At 44.1% G+C, this 22,271-nt stretch overlaps 1 protein-coding gene across 1 annotated transcript in view; it reads right to left on the reverse strand.

The window, feature by feature from the left end:
• RIMS2 (regulating synaptic membrane exocytosis 2) overlaps nucleotides 1–22,271 on the reverse strand; it is a 616,900-nt gene that overhangs the window by 219,586 nt on the left and 375,043 nt on the right. The window contains exons 18-19 of the mRNA XM_084848966.1: nucleotides 20,460–20,616; nucleotides 16,827–16,940 (exon numbers count right to left, since the gene is read on the reverse strand). Coding sequence (XP_084705092.1) covers nucleotides 16,827–16,940; nucleotides 20,460–20,616 — 271 coding nt within the window. The remainder of the gene's footprint in view (nucleotides 1–16,826; nucleotides 16,941–20,459; nucleotides 20,617–22,271) is intronic.

The following is a 22,271-nucleotide window of genomic DNA, read 5'->3' on the forward strand; positions in this document are numbered from 1 at the left end:
ACGTGACGATTCACATAGCCTATCACGGCTAGATTTGCAAAGTCAGCCGTGATAGGCTACGTCAATCGTCACGTAGCCTATCACGGGTGACTTAAAAAAAAAAAAAGCGCGTACGGATAATGGCGGCCCCCATAGGGAGCCGCCATTCCCGTTCCTTATTTGGTTGCTGTAGTCTACGTAAATGTTTACGTAGACTACGGCGAAAATAAGGGCAACGCTATTTGCGTTGCCCTTATTTTCGCCGTAGTCTACGTAAACATTTACGTAGACTACAGCGACTAAATAAGGAACGTGAATGGCGGCTCCCTATGGGGACCGCCATTAGCGTACGCGCTTTTTTTTTTTAAGTCACCCGTGATAGGCTACGTGACGATTGACGTAGCCTATCACGGCTGACTTTGCAGATCTAGCCGTGATAGGCTACGTGAATCATCACGTACCCTATCAGGGGGCGTTTAAAAAAAAAAAAAAAAACAACTTTCGCGTTCGTGGCCGGGCGAGGCGGGAAGCCTCCTCCCCGGCCTGAATTTCGGCCGGGGCGAGAAGCCTCCCCCCCGGCCTGAATTTCGGCCGGGGCGAGGCGGGAAGCCTCCCCCCCCGGCCTGAACTTCGCAGGGGGACCAGCGAAGCGCCTCCCCCCCACCGCGAACGTCCTTCGACGACAGGTAAGGGACTTTCGTCCACCCCTAGAAAGAATTAGCAGCTTGCTTGAAAGACAAGAGAAAAAAACCTCTGACTGATTCTCTACAATTTCAGCACTCAGAAGAGACCAAGAGTCTGTATCACAGGACACAGCACCATCTGGTGTGTGCAGATGCTCTCCCATCTCTAAGAAGAATAGAAAATCACCAGGTAAGAATTTCCTTTTTGCTCCTCATAGGAAGGCACCAAGATTCAGGATGCGAAAAAAGCAATTGTCAGGAGCACCTTGGCGGCCTCTCCCAGTAGATTCCAATAGCCAACTCAAGACACAGACAAAAGGATTTATTTTCAAAGCTTTAATCTTTTACAACTTAATGACTCTTTCAGATGCTAATCACCAGCGACTAAAGCAAGGAACAGCAGAGTGGCCTAAGCTTCAAATAGGCAGTCGATCCCTGTTTGAAAGAGAGTCACTTGAAGACCCAGAACTTATGGGCTAGGGAGAGATCCTCCCTCTTTCCCTTGGGTCCATGGGAGGTTGCCGTTGCTTGCACGCCAAATGGGCGCTATGCCTCCTATGCCTCCTTTCCGCGCCCTCCATCAGGTGGATTGCCTCAGCAGCAATGGAGCATGCACATTTTCCGCGGGTTCCCGGGATCGCTCATCTGGCCCGTACCCCTTCCAGTCCACTACATATTGCAGGTGGTCGCGAGAAAGGTGGGAGTCCAGAATCTCCGTGACCTCAAACTCCTCCTCCCCCTCTACTAGCACTGGTGGTGGGGGGAAGCTGACCGAGCGATGAGGGTCGCCAGAAGCCCGGTGGGACAGCAACGACTGATGAAAAACAGGATGGATCTTCATGGACGGGGGGAGAGCCAGGCAAAAAGCAACAGGGTTAATCTGGGCCGTAATCTGGAAAGGCCCTATGTGGTGAGGCGCGAGCTTCCTTGCGGGCGAGTGAGAGGGGAGGTATTGGGTGGACAGCCAAACCCAGTCCCCCAGTTGCAGAGACGGACCTGGCTGGCACCGCCGGTCTGCAGAGGCTTTGTAGGCTGACTTGGCTTGCTCGAGGGATTCCCTAAGAGGTGGTGTACCGCTCGCAACTCCTCTAAAAAGTCATGGGCCGCTGGCACTGAAGAGGGAGCTAAGGTGGATGGGAAAGCCTTGGGGTGGTAACCAAAATTGGCAAAAAATGGAGTTTGGCGGGTGGAAGCATGGCAGGCATTGTTATAAGCAAATTCTGCGAGAGGCAGCAAGGAAAACCAGTCATCTTGCTGGTAATTGACATAACAGCGCAAAAACTGCTCCAGAGTTGCATTGGTACGCTCGGTCTGACCGTCTGTCTTGACATCCTGACACACACAAGGCCACCAAAAATCCCGCGTCACTCCGTGCAGGGTCTTGGCGAAGCCAAAATGCCCAGCAGTGGGGGAGTCGTGGCACTGATGGAGGACCTTCTCGTGGAGGGGTCTAGGAGGCACATAGATCTGGCTGGAATGGTAAAGCAGGCCACCTCGCAAAGAGAAGGGGGTAGAATGGGGGGAGGCAGAGGCTAGCCCCAATTCCTCCACTTTTGTGCGAACAAAATCATCCTGAGCCTGTGCAGAGTGAAGGAGCTCCTCCCAAGAGCGAGGCACCGCAGCTGTCCCCAGGCTCTGGGGGGGAAGAATCAGAGGGGGGGATCCCCCTCACCCCCTGGCTGGAGGTCCGGCTTATGAGAAAGAGCATCATCTGCTTGTAGGTTGTCGGAGACCTTCACATGGCAAATCTTAAGGTGGAACCGGGGGGAAAAAAGCGTCCATCTAATCTGGCTCTGGTTTAAGGCACGGGCTGTCTGAAGATGTTCCAGGTTGCGGTGGTTGGTTCTAAGTTCAACTGGGTGCTGTGCCCCCACCAGCAGATGACGCCAGGTCTCCAAAGCGGACTTGATGGCCAACAGTTCCTTCTCCCAGATGGTATAATTCCTCTCAGATATGTTCAGCTTCTTGGAGTGGTAGGCGCAGGGTTGCAAACCGCAGCCTGCCCAATCTGGCTGAAAAAGCACCGCCCCCACCGCAAAGTCAGAGGCATCAGTTTGCACTACAAAAGGCTTCCTCGGGTTGGGATGCAACAGGATCGGCTCAGAACTAAAAAGCTTCTTAAGTTCCTTGAAAGCCTGTTGGGCAGATGCCACCCAACGAAAAGGAGATTTCCTGCCCTTAAGGAGGTCTGTGAGAGGAGATGTCAGCCGAGCAAAGCTGGGCAGGAACTTTCTGTAAAAATTAGCAAACCCCAGAAAACGTTGCAAGTCCTTCTTGGTGGATGGAGCCTGCCAGGAGAGGATGGCCTGGACCTTTGCAGGATCCATCCTGATACCGTTAGCTGAGATAATGTAGCCAAGATAGTCCAAAGAGGTTAGGTCAAATGCACATTTCTCCAGCTTGGCATAAAGATGGTGCTCGCGGAGGCGCTGGAGGACGGCGGAGACATGGTGCTGATGGGCGTGGGGGTCCTCAGAAAATAGAAGTAAATCATTGAGATACACAATGAGGAAAGTGTCCAAATAGTCCCGGAAGATGGCATTCATAAAACGCGAAAACGTGGGGGGGGGGGCGCAGGCGAGCCCAAACGGCATCACTAGGTATTCATACGCTCTGTACCGGGTGCTGAAACACGTCTTCCACTCATCCCCCTCCCGGATGCGAATCAGATTGTAGGTGCCACGCAGGTCCAACTTTGTGAAAATCTTGGCTCGCCCCAGGCACTCCAGCATCTCAGGGATCAGGGGAACGGGGTACTTGTCGGGGATCGAGACCGAATTCAAGGATCTGTAATTGTGCACCGGGCAGAGTTCTCCCGATTTCTTGGCCACAAAGATGGTAGGGGCGCAGGCGGGGAAGTAGGAAGGGCGAATGAAGCCACATCTGAGGTTTGTGTCCAAAAACTCCCGCAGAGCTTGAAGTTCCGGCTCCAACATCGAATACAGTCGTCCAGTGGGGATGGTTGCCCCCAGAATGAGGTTAATGGCACAGTCAAATGGGCGGTTGGGGGGGGGACTGGTCGGCCTCCTTCTTGTCGAAAACATCCTAAACAGCTGCTTACTTCTCTGGGAGGATCACGGTAGCTGAAGAACTGCCAGAAGCAGATGAGGAGGGGGAGGAAAGGGTTAAGGCCTGGGCTGAGACTGGTGCCTCGGTCGGGAGGCAATGCTCCCGGCAGTAGGGAGATGCAAACTCCACTTGCTGAAGCTCCCAAGAAATCTAAGGATTATGCTTAGAGAGCCAGGAAACACCCAGCACGATTGGGTATTGGGGAACCTTGGCCAAGTGAAACTGAATCTGCTCAACGTGGGACTGGGCGCGCAGACTGAGTGGAGCTGTAATCCGGGTCACTGTGCCCGAAAAGAGGATGTCCATCTATGGTCTCCACTGCCAAGGGGGCAGAAAAAGGAAGGGTAGGAATCCTGTGGAACAGGGCAAAGGTTTCATCCATGAAACTGGTCGTAGCCCCCGAGTCCACTCAAGCCAGGGCCTCCACCCCACCTCACTGGGAGGAGCAGAAGTGAACATGCAATAGCAGATGGGAGGGTGGGGGGGTTGTGAAAGGCACTCACCGGGTGTGGAACTGACCCCCACACTGGAGACCTCCAAAAGGCTCGGGGGGCAGCCTAGTCAGGCCTGGGGGCGAAGAGGAGGAGGGGGAGGAAGGAGAGGAGGGGGAGGCAGAGGAGCTGCGGGTCTAGCGCAGCAGGTTTTGGCGAAATGTCCCAGTTTTCCACACCGAAAGCATCGGCACTCAGCGCGCCGCCACTCTAGTTCCTCCGGCGGCAGTGGGGCTTGGGTAGCTCCCAGCTGCATCAGGGTCTCCTCCGCCCCCACCGCAGGGGCGGGGGGTGGGGGAAGGAAATGGGGGGAATGGGAGGAGGGAAATCTCGGCCCCCGGCGCCCAACCGGGTCTGCCGGCAGCTCTCCAGCCGACTATCTATTTGGAGGCAGGTCTGGATGAGATCCTCCAAAGTAGGCGGGCTAGGCGTGCATGCCAACTCATCCAAGATCTCGTCGTTCAAACCGTCCAAAAACTGAGCCACCAGCGCGGCATCATTCCACTGTAAATCCTGCATCAGCAAGCAAAAAGTTGTCGCATAGCTGGAAACTGAGTCCTTGCCCTGCCTGAGGCGGCGAATCTCCTGAGAAGCCGTCTGCATGCGCAGGGGGTCACCGAAAAATCTGGCCATCGCTGTCATGAAACCTTGATAGTCCCCGAGCAGGGGGTCATTAGCGAGAAGAAGTCCCGAAGCCCATTTAGCTGCCATGCCTGAAAGTAGGTTAATGATGAAGCCCACACGAACCTGTTCTGTCAGGAAATCCTCAGGTCGAAGGCGCATGTACAGCTCCGATTGGGCCCAGAAAATCTGAAAAAGTCCTTTCTCCCCAGAAAACTTCTCTGGCAAAGCCACCAGGCACTTGCGGCGGCGGGGGGGGGGGGGGGAATCGGAGGTGGTGGTGGTTGAACCACAGCTTGCAGATTCTGTGCAGCAGTTGTCAGTTGAGCCACTTGGTCATAGAGGATCTGGTTCTCTTGAGCCAGAGCTTGCACTGCCGGATCCCTGGCACCCTCCATTCAGCAGGAGGAAAAAAAAGAGAGGGAGAGAGAGAGAAAAAAATAGGAACGGGGATCAAGCTGTCAGGAGCACTTTGGCGGCCTTTCCCAGTAGATTCCAATAGCCAACTCCAGATGAAAGGATTTCTTTTCAAAGCTTTAATTCTTTTACAACTTAATGACCCTTTCAGATGCTAATCACCAGCAACTAAAGCAAGGAACAGCAGAGTGGCCTAAGCTTCAAGTAGGCAGTTGATCCCCGTTTGAAAGAGAGTCACTTGAAGACCCAGAACTTATGGGCTAGGGAGAGATCCCCCCTCTTTCCCTTGGGTCCATGGGAGGCTGCCGTTGCTTGCATGCCAAATGGGCACTACAACTCCTTTCTGCGCCCTCCATCGCTCGTCGCTCTTTGCGTCTGCGTCAAGCATCTAAGAAGCCCCCCTCCCGCACTCCCTCACTGCCAGGGTCACTATCTATCTTAGGAATGCTGGCAGGAGGAATCTCTGCCAGGTGCTGAGCCTGTGAGGGATGAGCTGGCCCCTCTCCTACGGATTGATGTTCCTCCTCAGAATCCGAACTGCTCTAAGGCTCTCAGGGCTCAGTTTCTACCCTGACAGCAATATACCCCATGGCGGGCAAGTCCAGCATCCAGCAAGACAGGATCCCGAAGACTCTGAAGAAAAACATTTGTCTGACACTGTTTTGGATGAAGCAGTATCTTTTACTTCCTTCAGAAGAAATCCACAGAGGCTCAAGTGGCTGTATTGTGAATCTCCTTCAAAGGCAGCCTTTCCCAAAGACTAGTGAGGCAGTGATACCTCTGGTGGAGTGGATTTTAATTTCATTGAAACTGATGAATATAATGGAACGATCCATGCTCTAAGCCTGAGGAAAGCATGGTCTCCACATGATCTTGTCTGATCTTGGAAGCTAAGCAGGGTCAGCCCTGGTTAGAACTTGGATGGGAGACCACCTGGGAATCAGGCTTCTTGTGCTGAGCAGGGGGTTGGACTCAATGGTCTTGTAGGCCCCTTCCAACCCTATGATTCTATGATCTTCTATGATCTAATTCCCCAGGAAAAACTGGCTAAGAAGGTCATTTATTAAGAATTATGAGTGAAAGGCCAAAAGGAGGGCCACAGACTGCCTGATGAGACCTAAGTATACAAAAGAGAAGGCTCAGCATTCAGAATTCCACCTAGGTGCGTCAGATGCAGAGGTGTTTTGCCAGCACTAATTTCAGATGTGTCTGACAATGCGATCTGCTTGTACATGAGATATCATAGTATCTCTATGTTAGACAGAGATACCATGTTTAACCTCTCAGGTGCAGTGAAACTAACAGATCAGGAAGGTAAATGGCTGCATTTACCTTAAACTAAAGCCTTTACGGCCACAAATGACATCCCAGACACCATTTGTGTCTGTGCTTTTCATTAACGTGATAGGCTACGCAAATATTTCCGTATTTGCATATCCTCTGGCAATCCGGAATCCGAAGAGGATTCCGCACGGAGGTGGGGTAAGTCTTCTGTTCTGCCACAGACTCCGGATTCTAAAGAATCCGGCCTCATTGGAGTCTGTGGTGGAATTCTCCGCCATCCCTACTTCCAGCAGAGATAAGATACGGGGCTTCCAAACAGAGGGCTTCTAGTGCAACCACTCAGAAGGCAATGTGCAGCTATTCTGTCTTTCCTGCCTCAACAGATTTTCCTTGGAAAGGAAAAAGTCAAAAGAAGCAATGAAAAACACAGGAGGGTTACAAGTGTAGCATATTGCCTGAACCCCCTATAAAATTAAGTGAATGAGGCAAGGCGATGGCAGAATAAAAGCCTTGTCTGGAAGCCACCTTGTCAGCTCTTCACTAATCTTCAAATCTTGTTTTCTTTCTCTCTTTGTTTCAATTTTTTGTATGTGCTTCTCAACTCCTGTAAGCAGCCCTGAGAAAGTCTTTCCTTTCAGGATGATGCCTGGGGATCTAGGAGAGGTCCCATCTCCTCAGGAAGGGCTTCTTAGTACTGCCAATGTCGGTTCTGAGCTGGAACCTTTCCCTCAAGAGAATGGCTTCATTCTTACAAGGGGGAGAAAGTGCCAAACTCAACTTTTGCAAGTGATTTTCATCTAAAGCACAGGATAGTGTCTAACCACCCTTTTCATTGAATGAAAGTGATCGAATGAAAGGTGGAAAAACAGTTCCTGAGCTTTCTGGATGACAAATCTTTCCTTTACCTTTTTCTATCAGGCTTCCAATTTAGTTATGGAATCAAGACTGCTTTAGTTGTTCTGATGGAGGATATTTGTAGTTAGAGGTAATGCTTCCTTGATCTCTCAGTGACATTTGACATTGTACATTCTACAGTGTAGAACATGGCACCTTATTGCACCATTTGGAATATCTGCATAAGGTTGCAAGGGTTGGCATTGGACTGCTTTTGCTCCTTTTTGTTGGAGCAATTCTACAAGACGCTTATTAGAAATACCTGCTCTGTCCCTTGGCAGATGAGGTGTATTACTGGGTTAAGTTTTGTCACCTCTCACCTGAAGTTCATCTGAAGCTGCTGGGAAGGTAACACAGAGTTTAAAGGGTTAGCAGTCATTGGTACACTGATGACACCCAGATCTGTAATTCCTTAGTTAAATGACCAGGAGCAGCTGTCACTGTTTTGAATCAATGCCGGAAAGCTGTTATCAGATGGATAAGAATTAACAAGCTAAAGCTGAATCCAGACAAAGCAGAATGCTGGTTTGGAGACTGCAGGTATGTGATCTACCTGCTATTGAAACAGATACTTTAGCTTGGCTGTTCTTCTAAATCCACTGCTGCTGTGAGAAAGGCAGGTCTAAAGGTTTTGCTTTTTTGTAAGCAAAAGTCACCAGCTGTACGTTTCATCAGCTGCATCTGATATTCTAGCTGCATCCATGTCATTGTAATAAGGTTGCTCTTGACAACAGTTTAGAAACTACAATTAGTGCAGAATGCCACAGGCTACCTGTTGGTAAGGTTGGTAGATAAGAACATATTCAAACGATTTTGTGCCAAACGCACTGGCTGACAGTGAGCTTTCATGTCCAATCTAAGATGTGGATTCCTAACCTGAAAACACTTCAGGGCCTGAGGCTGACATTTCATAACCTTTTATGATCTCAGGTGAGAACACTGCTCAGAATACCCTCCTTTGGGGTGGTTAAATTGACATGGGTAAAGAGCAGGGGTTTCTCAGTGGTTGTCCCAGCTTTGTGAAGTAGCTCCCCAAAGACATTTGTCAGTGTTCCTCCTTTCTGATCTTAGGCTCCTCTATAAAGCCCAACTGTCCCAGAAGACCTTTGGTTAAATGGAAGAAATAATGTACTTTGGTTTTGGTGGCGATGATGTTTTAAGTGTTAATGTTCACAGTTTTGTGTTTGTTCTCATTTGTTTGTTCTCATTTATTTATTTTCATTTCTATACTGCCCAATAGCTGAAGCTCTATTCTTAGTTTGTTGTATTACATGAAATTGGTTTGAATTTATGTTGTGAGCCACCTGGAGCAACTCTGGAAAGGTGGAACATAAATGTTTTAAACAAACAGGGAAGTGAACAAACATGGTTTTGCATACTCTCAAAAACTGGGGACAATATTGGATATGCTAGACAATTTCAATAATATCATGTGTAATATTAGATTTGGATATATCCTGGAGGGGTAGCTGTGTTAGTCTGTGCATCAAAAACTACAAAACGTCCTGAAGCACTTCAAAGACTAACACATGTATTGTGTCATAAGCTTTTGTGAAACATAGTCCACTTCGTCATATACATCGTCTCAGCAGCTTATCTAGCTAGCTATCAATATACAAATACACCAGCATAGAGATGTTATTACAAAGTGAGACCAGTATGCTGAGTAATGCAAGAGACAGGTGCATCCCATTACTGCTCAGAATCAAGTGCAACAAATTCCAGGGTAAAAGAATTCCAATTGAAAAATCCATCCCTGTTAGTAATAAACTGACAAATAAAAACGGTTTCCATGTTTACTATTCATCTTGATTTTCTGATTTATTGCCAGTACAGTATGGGTCACAGTCCAAAGGGAGCATTTAGCCTTTTCACTAGACCTTGATTACAATTCACGCTACATAGTAATAGGACACATTTATCCTATATCTTCCTTTTTCATGTGTGTGTTTGTGTTTGTGTATGCGTGTGTGTGTGCGGGGGTGGGTGCATGCACTTGCATACACTTGCCTGTTTATATCTGTATCTAGCATATCATTTAATGAATCTGACAAAGTTCACAAAAGCTCATGCCATAATAAAACTGTTAGTCTTACGTTGCCACAGGATTCTGCCTGCCTCCGGTCCTAATGTAAACATGCCTCATAGTACTACCAGCTGTATTGGCCCCAGAGCCCTGAGAATAAAGCACTGTACATCCCACTACCTGAGCACATTTCACCCCCTTTTTAAACCAGAGTAAACAATGATCTCTTTTGAGGACACACCTGGAGATAACCGTTCCAAGACCATCCATTTTGTACCTCAGGCTTCTCAGGTAGTTAGAGGCTTGAGGTCCAAAACTCCCCCAACATACCAGAGTTCCAGTTGACTGGGACAACTGAAAATCATGCACATGCTATTTAAAGTTATTATTTACTCATGTCACTGGGTTCATACAACATTACAACCCATTGTGGGTGGTTGTGTAAAACAAGCCATGGTGTGTTGTCGTGTCGTCTAAATCTGGACCACTTCCCGCAGGGTGGCTTGCTTTTCCCCAACAAGCCACCCTAGCAATCCATGGCCTGTTCCTGGGGTTGTTCAACCCTTGTGTGTCATCTGAACCTGGTAGAGTCAGCCCATTTTGGGTTGCAGTGATCGGGTAGCGAGCCACTTGGCAAAAGCAGCAAAACCTCCTGCCGCTCTTCCTGAGCAAACTTGCCCATGCTGCAGTGACAGCCCCTCCACCAATCCCCAACTGGCACTTTGGGGGGACTGTCACTCGTTCACCAACCCTTAAAAAAAAAAAAAAATCAAGCTCTGACAGTTACACAAATGGGGCCAGAATACATACATATATATTCGGCCCCAAGAATTTGCACAAAAGACTTTGTGAGTTTTTTAAAATTATTTTGCCAGTTTTGCACAGTTGCGCACTTGCGTCTGTCAAAAAATTATTTATATATATATCCTTGCCTTGCCTTGTCTTGAGTATTTCAGCTGTCAAAGGCAGCAAAGTGCAGTATGAAGCGTACAAGGAAAATGATAAAAGAAGGCTACATAAAGGCTAATTTATGCAGGTTTGACAGTGATGGGTTGAGAAAAGCGGACCAGATTGCCTGCTTTGCAAAGTTGTCCTCAGGGTTTGAGGTGTTGAGCTGACACTTGTGGGTGTCCTGGTTCCATTCCACACTTCCCCAAATCTCCAGCAAGTCCTTTTAAGACATATCTAGGGTCCACCCCCTTTTCACAGCTCCCATTTGGAGCAGTTGCTGCCATAGGTGCAGCAATATGTGCTCTGTTCACCAACTTTTCTTCTTTTTAAAAGATGTCTTCATGTCACTCTTGCACAATTCTGCAGGAGCAACTGACAGCTGCCGGGGATGTGGTATTCGTGTTAAATTCCCCCATGTTTTACTGCTTTGCTGTGAATTTGCCTTCTTTCTCCAGTTCTGTCAATGTCCTCAACCTTCGTCCCCCACCCCACCCCACCTTCTGCTTGACGCTTCTCCTCCGCTTTCATGTGGCACCGCTAAAAGAGTGCATGCCTGTCTACCCAGAACCTTCCAGATTGTTGGGTGCCATTTTGCCCCACTGCTGCAACTATGTCCAGCAGGCATGGAACCTATTGGGGGCTGGATAAGTTTGAGAAGCTGCTTGACCTGGTCTGCGAGACAGGAGCAGCGGGTAAGCTGATGGCCAGTAGTCTGCTGCCAAATGCCTCAATTTTGGGGAGGAGCGCATGTGGACTTAACGCTGCAGGGTTCCGAAGGACTGCTGCACAGACAAAGTCAAAATTAAAGGCCAATTTCTTTAAGGCCATGGACATGTTTGAGGGTAGGCCCCCAAAACAAGATATTTGTGTATACACTTTTGAATGCATAGTAGAACCATACTAAACTTCTCAACCTTAAGATCTTTAAGAAACATAAACTGTTTTAATTATTATTAATTTAATTATGTGCATTCAGTCTCATAGAACTATCCTGAAGTAATATGTCCATGAGTAACAACTCTGAAATTATGCTCTTGGTGTCTTACATCAATACTAAAGTAATACGCATCCTAATAAAATGCTGAATTACTGGGACAAAATCATGTGTCTCTTTGTCAAATTCTGTTTTATGTTTTAGATCTAATGTCAACTCTATCAGGAGAGGAAAAGTAATACTGTTATCCTCTCTTCCCATGTCCTTGAAGTAAAAGAGAGAGAGAGAGAGAGAGAGATTGAAAAACTCTTTGTTGGCACGTTTATCATTCAGTGCAGCACTGGAGGTGCATCAGTTATATAGAAAGTTTGCTATCTGAGACAAGGCCTGGGAAGGATATTAAACACAATCAATTTAGCATTGGTATATTTTGTTGTGATGGCCCCAGAGAATAAGAAGCAACAACAACAAACAGGCAAGCTATTATCATTTACTGGACCAACAACAGTAGCTTAAAAAGTATGCTGTTTCTGGTTTACAGAACTCTGTCAAGCAGATGCCTGGAGTAGTGTTTTTAACTCAATAGCCTGCATACCTTTTCAGCAACACAAGTTCATCCATTAAAAGATACCATCTCTTACCTAATGCCACAACATCTGTAAGTGATGGCCTCAAAGAGTATTTCAGTGCTCTAGGCCACAGCTTTTTCAGTCTAAAAGAACAGCTGCCCATACCAATTCTGCAATATGCCTTCTTCCTCTGGAAATTCTGAATAGAATCTGCCATTTGTTCTTTTATAACAGGAGGTAAAACAAAGGGGTATTATCACTAAGCAATATGCCATCTCCCACAAAAATATATACAATATATACGTTTTGTGGAGCATTTTGCATACTAAAATCTGCAGTACAAGTAATACATAATAATAATCAAACAAATAATTATAAATAATAATAATCAAACAAATAATAATAAAAATAATTATTTCATGCTTAAAAAAAACCCCTGCCTGTTTAAGACCACAGTTAAGGCTATCTCATGCTGGCTCAAGCTCCACAAAGTCAGGAAATGGAAGCTAAGGCTAATGCCTTAATAGCCATGCCCCGTGATCAGTAATGATGTTGTGCAATGTCACCCACACTTTTTCTTGGGAAAGATGGAGTGCCTGGGACCAGCATAGATGCCCCAAAGTTGTCCTGGTCCTGTATTGCTTTATGAAGCATCTGAACCTCCCTGAATCGATTGAGGAATACTCCTTGAGATGCCTCTTTGTTGTTTGTAAGCTTTTAAGCAAGCAGTTTGTGACATTGCACAGTACCATTCTACTAGCCTTAGCTTCCAATTTCTTGGCTTTATGGAGCATGAATCGACATGAGATAGCCTTAACTCTGGTCTTAATCTGGCAGGGTTTTTGTTCCCTATTTCCCTAGTTTTTAAAAAGGAAATTTATTATTACAGTGTTCTGAAATAACAAAAACACAAACTAAAAAACAAAACACAAACAAATTATTAATTGATATATGTACAAATGAATAGATGTGTCTCAGTATGTTCAGAACATCTTACTTCTGAGTAAGCCTGCACAGGATTCCAACATACATTTTTCCCTTTCCTCACTCTCTTCATCAGTGATCTGTCAGTCAGTGAGAGTGATTCCTTCATCCTTCAAAATTACCTCACTCTTACCTCAGTTAGCAGTTTCCTGCTACTCTTCCCCACTGTCAGAATGCTGATAGGAACAGTGGAATTTGTCTCAAAACACTTGAGTACTGGCAGCATTCTAGCTTCAAGGTGAAACTGAGCATGCCCGACATAACTTTGCCCACAGTCACTGCCATAGGTTTCACGAGGCAGAAAAACCTCAGAATTTGCTTGAAATTTCATCAAACTAATGAAAGTCACACCTCCTCAACAAGCCTGAATAAAATACACAAGTAGTTTTCCCTAGAATTTGAAACAAATACATGATATGCCGAGCTGCACCTTGGAGTAAAAACTACAAATGTGTCAGTTTTCAGCACCTTTAAACTAGCTGTATCTGTGGCAATTTGTGTCAGATCAGTTTAAAATCTTGCACAACTGTAGACCTCATCAGGTAGATTATGGATTCCAAGTTTCAAGTTATAAGCTCAACAAGTCTTGTTTTTATAAGTAGAATTTTGAGGCTTATAACGGTGGAGGCTTTTTTTCACAACATTGCTTTAATGAAGCCTATTCCTAATACTAGAAATTCAGAGAAAAGTGGGTATTATCATAGAATCATAGAACAGTAGGGTTGGAAGGGGCCAATAAGACCATCGAGTCCAACCCCCTGCTCAACACATTATCTTTAGCAATGTATAAAGAAGGTGGGCCTGAAGGTACACGACAACTTCACAAACTCATTGAAAAAATCTGGATGAGGGAGGAGATCCCAGCAGACTTCAGGAATGCCATAATTATCACTCTCTTCAAAAAGGGTGATAGAACAGATGGTGGAAACTATCGAGGCATCTCCCTTCTAGCTTTGTTGTTGTTTATTCGGTCAGTCGCTTCCGACTTGCCATGACAGCAACAATCTTGGATAGCAATGGCTCTCCAAGTGATTCATTTAAAGTGGGATCAGGCGTTAAACAGGGATGCGTTATTGCTCCAACTTTATTCGCTATCTTCATCGCTATGATTCTATACTATGTTGAAGGAAAACTTCCCACTGGTGTAGAAATTATATATCTAACAGATGGAAAACTTTTTAATCTCAGTAGGCTGAAAGCAAAAAGTAAAGTAATTACAACCTCTGTCATAGAACTTCAATATGCTGATGATAACGTAATCTGCGCACATTCAGAGGAAGATGAAGATCTCCAAATTATCCTAGACGTCTTCGCAGAAGCATATGAAAAGCTCGGCCTCTCACTTAACATAAAAAAACCCAAAGTGCTTTACCAGCAAGCACAAACCAACCCCTCTGTAGTGCCATCAATCCAGCTTAACGGTGTGATGCTGGAAAATGTCAATCACTTTTCTTATCTTGGCAGCCATCTCTCCACAAGAGCTGACATAGACGCTGAAATTCAGCATCGACTGAGCTCTGCAAATGTAGCATTCTCCCGAATGAAGCGTAGAGTGTTCGAGGATCGGGACATTCACAGGGAGACCAAAATGCTTGTTTACAAAGCCACTGTATTGCCGACCTTACTGTACGCCTGTGAAACATGGACCATCTATAAACGCCACGTCCAACTTCTTGAAAGATTTCATCGACACTGCCTCCAAAAAATTCTGCAAATTACTTGGGAAGACAGACGGACTAATGTCAACATATTGGAAGAAGCAAAGACCACCAGCGTTGGAACAATGTTTCTCCAACATCAACTTCGCTGGACTGGCCATGTTGTTCAAATGCCTGTTCATCGTCTTCCAAAGCAGTTACTTTATTCCCAACTTATGAATGGAAAACGGAATATTGGTGGACAGCAAAAGAGATGTAAAGATGTTCTCAAAGCTAATCTAAAAAAATGTAACATAAGCATTGAGAACTGGGAAGCTCTAACCCATGAGCATTTCGACTGGAGGTCAGCCTATATTAAAGGCGCTATGGACTTTGAAGAAGCACGAGTACAGGGCGAAAGAGAGAAGCGAGCTCGGCGGAAGGCACATCAAGCAAATCCTCATCGCGGTCGCCTTCCACCTGGAAACCTGCGTCCTCACTGTGGGAGGCTGTGTGGATCCAGAACTGGCCTTCACAGCCACCTGCAGACCCACTGCTAAGACTCTACCCCTAGAAGACAATCTTACTCGGTTACGAGTGATCACCATGATGATGAAGAATTTGGTACATAATGTTTTGAGAAATTTTAAGTATGTGAAATGATTATCTTCCCACCCTGCAACATGTGTCAAAGACACTTAGCCAGTTTAAATTTGCATGCTCCAGCTTAACTTGCTAGTGCATCAGGCTGTAGCATTCCTAATTCCAATGATGGAATTTGTAGTAAGGAAATTTTATTACAGCTAAACAGTCCCAAAGCACAATCCACTCAAAGTTACGTCATTTAAAGAATGAATGATTTCAGTGGCCGAGTTAAACAGATTTTTAACTTTACTTCTGAAATCAGTGGGACTTGTAATGTCATTTACTGTTTGAAAATCTATATATAGGAACCCAAAGAGCATTGTGTAGCCTTTCATGCATGCACTAGGCCTTTTCCATCTCCTCCCTTCCTCTTTCCACAGAAGATCCTGTATCTCCTAAAAAGACAGAATAAGGGAATGCCCTGGAGCAGCATTGATTTTGTTTTCAATCTGGGGCTACACATAGAAACAATTATCTGCAGAGGGACTGTGCATGTACTAAAGCACCTTAGGCATATGGACAAGGCTTCATTGGATCCCAGCCAACGAAATCTGTAAAATGTTAAACTTACCACTAGCTAACTCTCTTTCTGCTTAAAAACTATTGTAAATAATTAAGATAGTTTGAATATTCCTAAAGATGTAGTTCATTTTTTAAATTCAAGTTTTAAAAATGTACCTGTATGATTGTGGCAAATACAGGCCTGGTTTGCACATAAAGGCAACCCAGTGTTCAAAAATTCTGGTTACTGAGAGTGAGCCAGCCACCATGCTAGACAACAGAGCTCGATTGCTCCTGCTTGGCTCCTCCTGCCAACAGCAGTGGCTAGACAAGGCAGGGACTCTATCCTTGGCTTGGTTAGAATTACTAGGAACCCTGTATTAGGAACTCTGGTTTGTCTCTTCCCAACCTGAGATGCTAGTACATCTCAGTTTCTATAACTTCACAAGCAAAACTGTATAGAATGCCCTAATGAAATGCACTCCCACAGAAAACATAGTAATTCACTATTAGGAACCTCTAATCCCACCCACCCCAGCTTATATACAGTAAAAAACAGCTTCAACTCTTCTGTGGCATATGCAAAGAAAAGCAGCTTTCCTCTTTGGGAATTGGTGGTGCTATAGAAAAAACTTTAAGAAAATCCTCTATTTGTATACGGACAATTGAGGGCAGTGGTGTTGCACCAAAACAACGTCTAGAATTCGGCTTTCCATAAATATTGTAAATAGATAAGAATAATCATATTGGTAAACGGTTGGATATTTCTAACCAGTTTGAAACCTCTACAAACACAATATGTAAGTCAGAGTTATTATTCCAACGCTTGAAGACAGTCAAAGTAAAATAAAAGGCCAATGGAACCATTTCTACAGTTTGGCTAAAAAGTACTTTTTGCAGGCTTTCCTGGTTCTTTCCTCAAGTTTTTCAGACAGGTAAATGCATAATATGGAATTACTTATAAGTAATATACAATACACAACGATAATTGAAGGAGACTAATAATTTCTAGGACAGAATTTTTCTATGTTGTTTTTGTAAACTGGAAAGGCTGAATTTTCAATAGCAAACCGAAATGATTCTGCTTTGCTGAAATATATTATTGTTTCCATTGTTTACTCTGTTACTTTAGAATATCTACCTCTCTCTGTCTGGGGAGTTGTGATCATCCATTATTCGATGTCTATCCATTCGGTTCATGGTACTGTGATGTGCAGGAGTAGATCGGGTCCCTCGAGACCCCTGTTCCACATTCCTACTGAAGAAACAAAACCATCAGTGTCATAGAGGGGGGAAATGAGCAATTTCCTATGCTAAACTCTAAAATGAATCCTGTTAATGAAAATGTTAGCCGTAACCCTTAATATTCTTGACTCTGACATAATATCTTCAGAGCTGATAGGTTTTTGTGCTTCTGCATACATGACATCTCATTGCCCAACTGTGAATTTTGGATGGTATCTTATGTAAAAGTTAGCATGTGGTGCAGAGTCTAAAAAATTATACAAACTCTATGAATCTTGGTTTGTATATAAAGCATTAAAAAGAAGCTTTGAGGCCTTTTGGCTGAGGAGAGAAATTTCAAAATTTCAAAATACAATCAAACTTGAGGTATCAGTAAGGAGGGAGTGATACTTCTGTGTACTGATTATTTACATACCTTCCTGTTATGACCGACAAACACTTCTTTGTATTATACAACTTTACTGTCCATCACTTAACTAATACCAGATGGAAACAAAATCAGAATTCTAGAAACTAATATTCAAGTTCAGAATAAAGCATGGAAATTGGGACTACTGGTGCAAAACAACCAGTGTGCGCTAAATAAAACCTGGTTAAACGGGCAACTGGTGAATCTTTTTACTGGTTCATGTTGTTTGTTGAAATATTTCTTAAGGCAGGAGTAGAGAATTCGTTCTATGGAGGGGAAGGTCTGCAGGAGGGACTGAGTAATTCAGTGACTCCTGATCACTTATATATGGTTAGGAGTACCAGTGTTACAAATGTACCAGCTCTAAGTACATATTTTCATTTGAATCCTATGAAATATAATTCACGTGTTCTCCTCATTATGTTTTCACTTCTCTTTAATGAGCTACTTTATGTATGTATGTATGTATTTATTACATATCTATACTGCTCAATAGCTGAAACATTCAGGTAGTAATTTCTGTACACTTAGTACTCCCTAGGTTCACAGAAGTAAATGTCTGAAAATAAAAATTTTAAACCTCAGAAAAATAGACATGTAAACTTCCAGGACACTTGGAATATTGAGAGCACAAAGATAAGAAATAGCTACTGTAACTCATCTTATTGACAGGAAAGGGAACTTATAGGTTCACACTGGACACCAAATAGCTGTCTTTGCTGCTACCTTTTGTTGGAGGTGGGGGACTGGCATACATACTGGCCCAGTCATAGCTCTGGGATTTCTCCACTGCTTCCTATGGGCAACTCTCACTTCTGGGGCTGAAGGAACCAGAAGTTGTCTTTGGTTGAGGGTAACTGAGCTACGGAATGTTGTAGGATCCATTTAAAAAGGAACAATTGAGGAAAGAGGAGGAAAGGAACTCACCTACTACAGCCTTTATAATATCTTCGAGGTAAGCATTAGAAGCAGGGGGTGCATGCTGTGAATCTGAAAAACTCTTTTCCCCATGCTATACCCCCTCCCCACCCACTAAAGAGTGGGTGAATAAAATGTTCAGGGTTCAGGGCTGGCTGGCAACTTTGATTCTAAGCCCGTTAGCACTATATAGTACAGTGGGGGAGAGAGTGGGAAAGAAAAGAGGTGTCTTCTGCAAGCACCAAACTGCCACAAAGTTCCTGTTTATTTTATATATGTATTTATTTAGTACATTTATATTCTGCCTTTCTTCCATCATAGAACTCAAGGTGGTGTACAGGGAATTCCCATCCAAGCATCAACCGGGTCAAGGCCTGCTTAGTTTCAGCAAGGTGACTGCAACACATGCCCTCAACCCATGCCTAGTATCGAGGCTAGCCAGAGCCCTGAACAGAAGCACTCCTTTTAGAGGCTGGAGATATTTGTCTATACCTTTCTCATCCTCCCTGCCCACCCTCCCCCTTGTACCCCATTTGGGCACTTTGATACTTCTTGATCCTATCTTACATAGCACCCAGTTTATATATATACCAGAAAAAATACATGAGGACTGGCAAGCATAAGTAATAAAAAGCCCCACCCAAATATTCAGTAACCTAACAAAATGAGATCCCACAGCACGTGGAATATACAGCCAAAGCCGCAGAGTGCATAACCCTTCATACATTGCATAGTTGTCATATCACATAATGTTCTAGGGAAGAAACACCCAATATATATGCCTGTTTACATAGTATTCTTATGTGTATTTCAATTGTAAGCTGCTTAGAAGACAATCTTGGTTGAAAAGCAGGGTATAAATCTGATGAATAAATAGATAAATAAAATTTGCATTCTATTTTCTTGAGGTCATTAACATTTCCTGGCTACAAATATGATTTGGGAAAATCCAAAAACAAATTCTTTAACACACAAGTGTATGTGTTGGAGTGTGATTTTGCAGGTTTCCAGCTGTTGGTATATAACTACAAGTCTCAGTAATTTATTTATTTAATTTCCATACTGCCCAATAGCTGAAGCTCTCTGGGCGGTTCACAAAAATTAAAACCCAAAAGCACACAGTAATTCACTAGTGTACTAATAACTGATTATTAGTATGGTTTGATTATTTTTATTATTACTAAGAAAAAAGATTAGCCTTAATGTTGTATTTGAATGATACATACTCATAAAAATGCTTGTGATCATAGCCCTCAATAAATAAGTTATTCCCTAGCTTGTATATTTATCAAGTAAGAATCTTCCATTTTAACTGATAATCTGCAATGTTAGGTACGCACAATGGATGCTGGGGTAGAATAGAAGGCCTATGAAGAGAACTGGCCCTTGGTGTCTCAGCAGCTTATTAATATTCCAACAGGTATGTTATTGTACTGAAAATGAATTATTATGTTAGAAACTCCCAAGAAAAAGTTGCAAGACTCTTTTGTAGCAGAAAACTTTAGTTTTTCAAAATAATAGCAGTTAGTATCAGTATCACACATTTAACTGGACGATTGCAAACTTTGCTCCATCTCTTTATTTTTGTTTCACTGTGCAGAAGATTTTCCTACACACCTAAGGCCTTTCTGTGCTGAACAGAATTTAATGAGTACTTTTAATGTTAATATTGAAAAAGTCATACTGTACTCAAGTGGGAAATATGAGTTCACCAGTCAGTGGATATTGTTACACATACAAGAAATATGTGATGGTAAAGTAGTATAAAAATATAATATGCATAAAACCTCAGGTCATCACTAATATAATTATGAGCAATGGCCTTTGCTTAGGTATATATGTGCGTGCGTGCGTGCGAGTGTGTGTGTGTGTACCTATACTTATAACAAAAGATAGGTAGACCACACACTGTTGGACTTTTGGAAATACAAATGAACGAACAATAATTCTTGTTCTGAATGGAATGACTTCTACTGTATGTCTAATCATTGCCAAAGGGAAATAAAGAAATATGAGGTAAATGATGAATAAAGCACATCACTATATTATAAACAAAAATATTTCTTTAACTGATATAGAAAAGCAAAGTAATTTTCCTGTTCTTCTCTCACTCATTACCTTGGGTTTACAGGAATATTTTCAGTAGCTACATGATTTCAAGTTACATTCCCCAACCCCTCCTAAATTGATACAATAATTTACCTTTGTAGAGGCGGGACGCTGGGAGACCATGACCTGGTCCTTCCTATACTGTCTCCGCGGTGAGGGGACCCTGACCGAGAGCAATGATTGGATGACATAACTTGTTCTGGCACTGATAGCGTTGAGCTTTGAAAATCTCTTCCATTATGTCGGTAATCTGGGGGGGGAAAAGTTCAGAGAGCTGAAATACATGCACAAGTGTATTTGCTAGATTAGTACAGCCATTAGAAAAAGTCTCTGTCTGGAGAAAAGATGTCATAACATATAATATCAGATTTTAGTAATTATTAGAAGTTAATATTTATATAACACTTTTCAAATTGCTCAAAGTACTTCATTTATGCTGCCAATAGAACAGAACACTCATAAGAACATAAGTAGACCCTGCTGGATAAGGCCAAAGACCTATGTAATCCAGCATCCTGTTTCCCACAGAGGCCAACCAGATAGCTAAGGGAAGCCCAAAAGCAAGATGTAAGGGCAATAGCCTTCTCCTGCTGTTGTTCCCCAGTGACTGGTATTCAGAGGAATGGCTCTGAATACCAGTCTGATCCTGGATCCGGATGTAGTATAGCAGCCACTGATAGCCCTATCCAATCCCCTTTTAAAGCCATCCAAGTTGGCAGCCATCACAACGTTTTGAGGTAGTGAATGCTATAGTTTAACTATGCACTGCAGGAAGGAGTACTTCCTTTGTCCTGAAATTCTCACCATTCAGCTTCACTAGATGATCCTGGGTTCTAATATTATGAGAGATATTATGTCCGCTTTCTCCACACCATGCATAATTCTGTAAACCTTTACCATGTTCCTCCCTTATTCCCTGATCTTTTCTAAATTAAAAAGCCCCAAGCATTGGCATCTTTCCTCATTGGGGAGTTGCTCCAGCCCCTGATTATTTTGGTTGCACTCTTCTGACTTTTCCCAGCTTACAATATCATTTTTGAGGTGCAGCAACCAGAACTGTATACAGTATTCCATGCCAGTCGTACCATAGATTTGTATAAAAGCATTACAATATTGACATAATTATCTTCAGTTCCTTTTCTAATTATCCCTAACATGGAATTCATGTTTTTCACAGCTGCCTCACACTGGGTCGATGTTTTCATTGAGCTGTCCACCACAATCCCACAATTTCCTGGTCAGTCACCATCAGCTCAGATCCCATCACTGTGTATGCGTGAAGATTTTTTTGCCCCAATGTGCATCAATTTACAATTATTTACTGTCATGCCTTCCCCCCTCATGCCTTCCCCTGTCCCTGGCACTGCAGTCTGGGAGGAAGATTCATACTCAGGCAAAGAAGGGACTGATAAATTTGGGGGCTACTCAGGCAGTGGACTGTCAGAATGGTGAGAGCGGGCCTCTACCTGGCTTCTCAGTGGGGAGCAGGCCAGAGGAGTTGGACACTCCTTACCAGCTGCAAGATTCAACCTTGAGCAACATGCCTGCAGCTCAGGAGGCTGACAGCCCTTCTGTGGGGAACAAGTATGCCAGAGACTCAGCCAAGAAAGGAAGGGTTTCAAACCTGTCTCCTTGGAAACAGAGGTGTCTAAAGAGAACAGAAAAGAGATGCCCGCTTACTTAGACGTAGTTCATGCCTGCAGGGATAGGTGGACTGGCAAAGACCTCTAGGTGCCCTACCTGTGTTTAAGCAGATGCAGAACTTGGGGAGTTTCATGGATTCAATGTCTTTAGTCCCAGAAAGCTCTCTTGCTTGGACTATACCTGAACCTTGGTCTTTTGGCTTGCCTCAACATTCATGTTCATGGGACCTTGCCTTGGAAATTCCTGAACTCTTGTACGTCT

This window comes from Heloderma suspectum, chromosome 4, assembly GCF_057233095.1.
Source record: "Heloderma suspectum isolate Gila_16-S chromosome 4, 16-S_ref, whole genome shotgun sequence".
Classification (NCBI taxonomy): Eukaryota; Metazoa; Chordata; class Lepidosauria; order Squamata; family Helodermatidae; genus Heloderma; species Heloderma suspectum.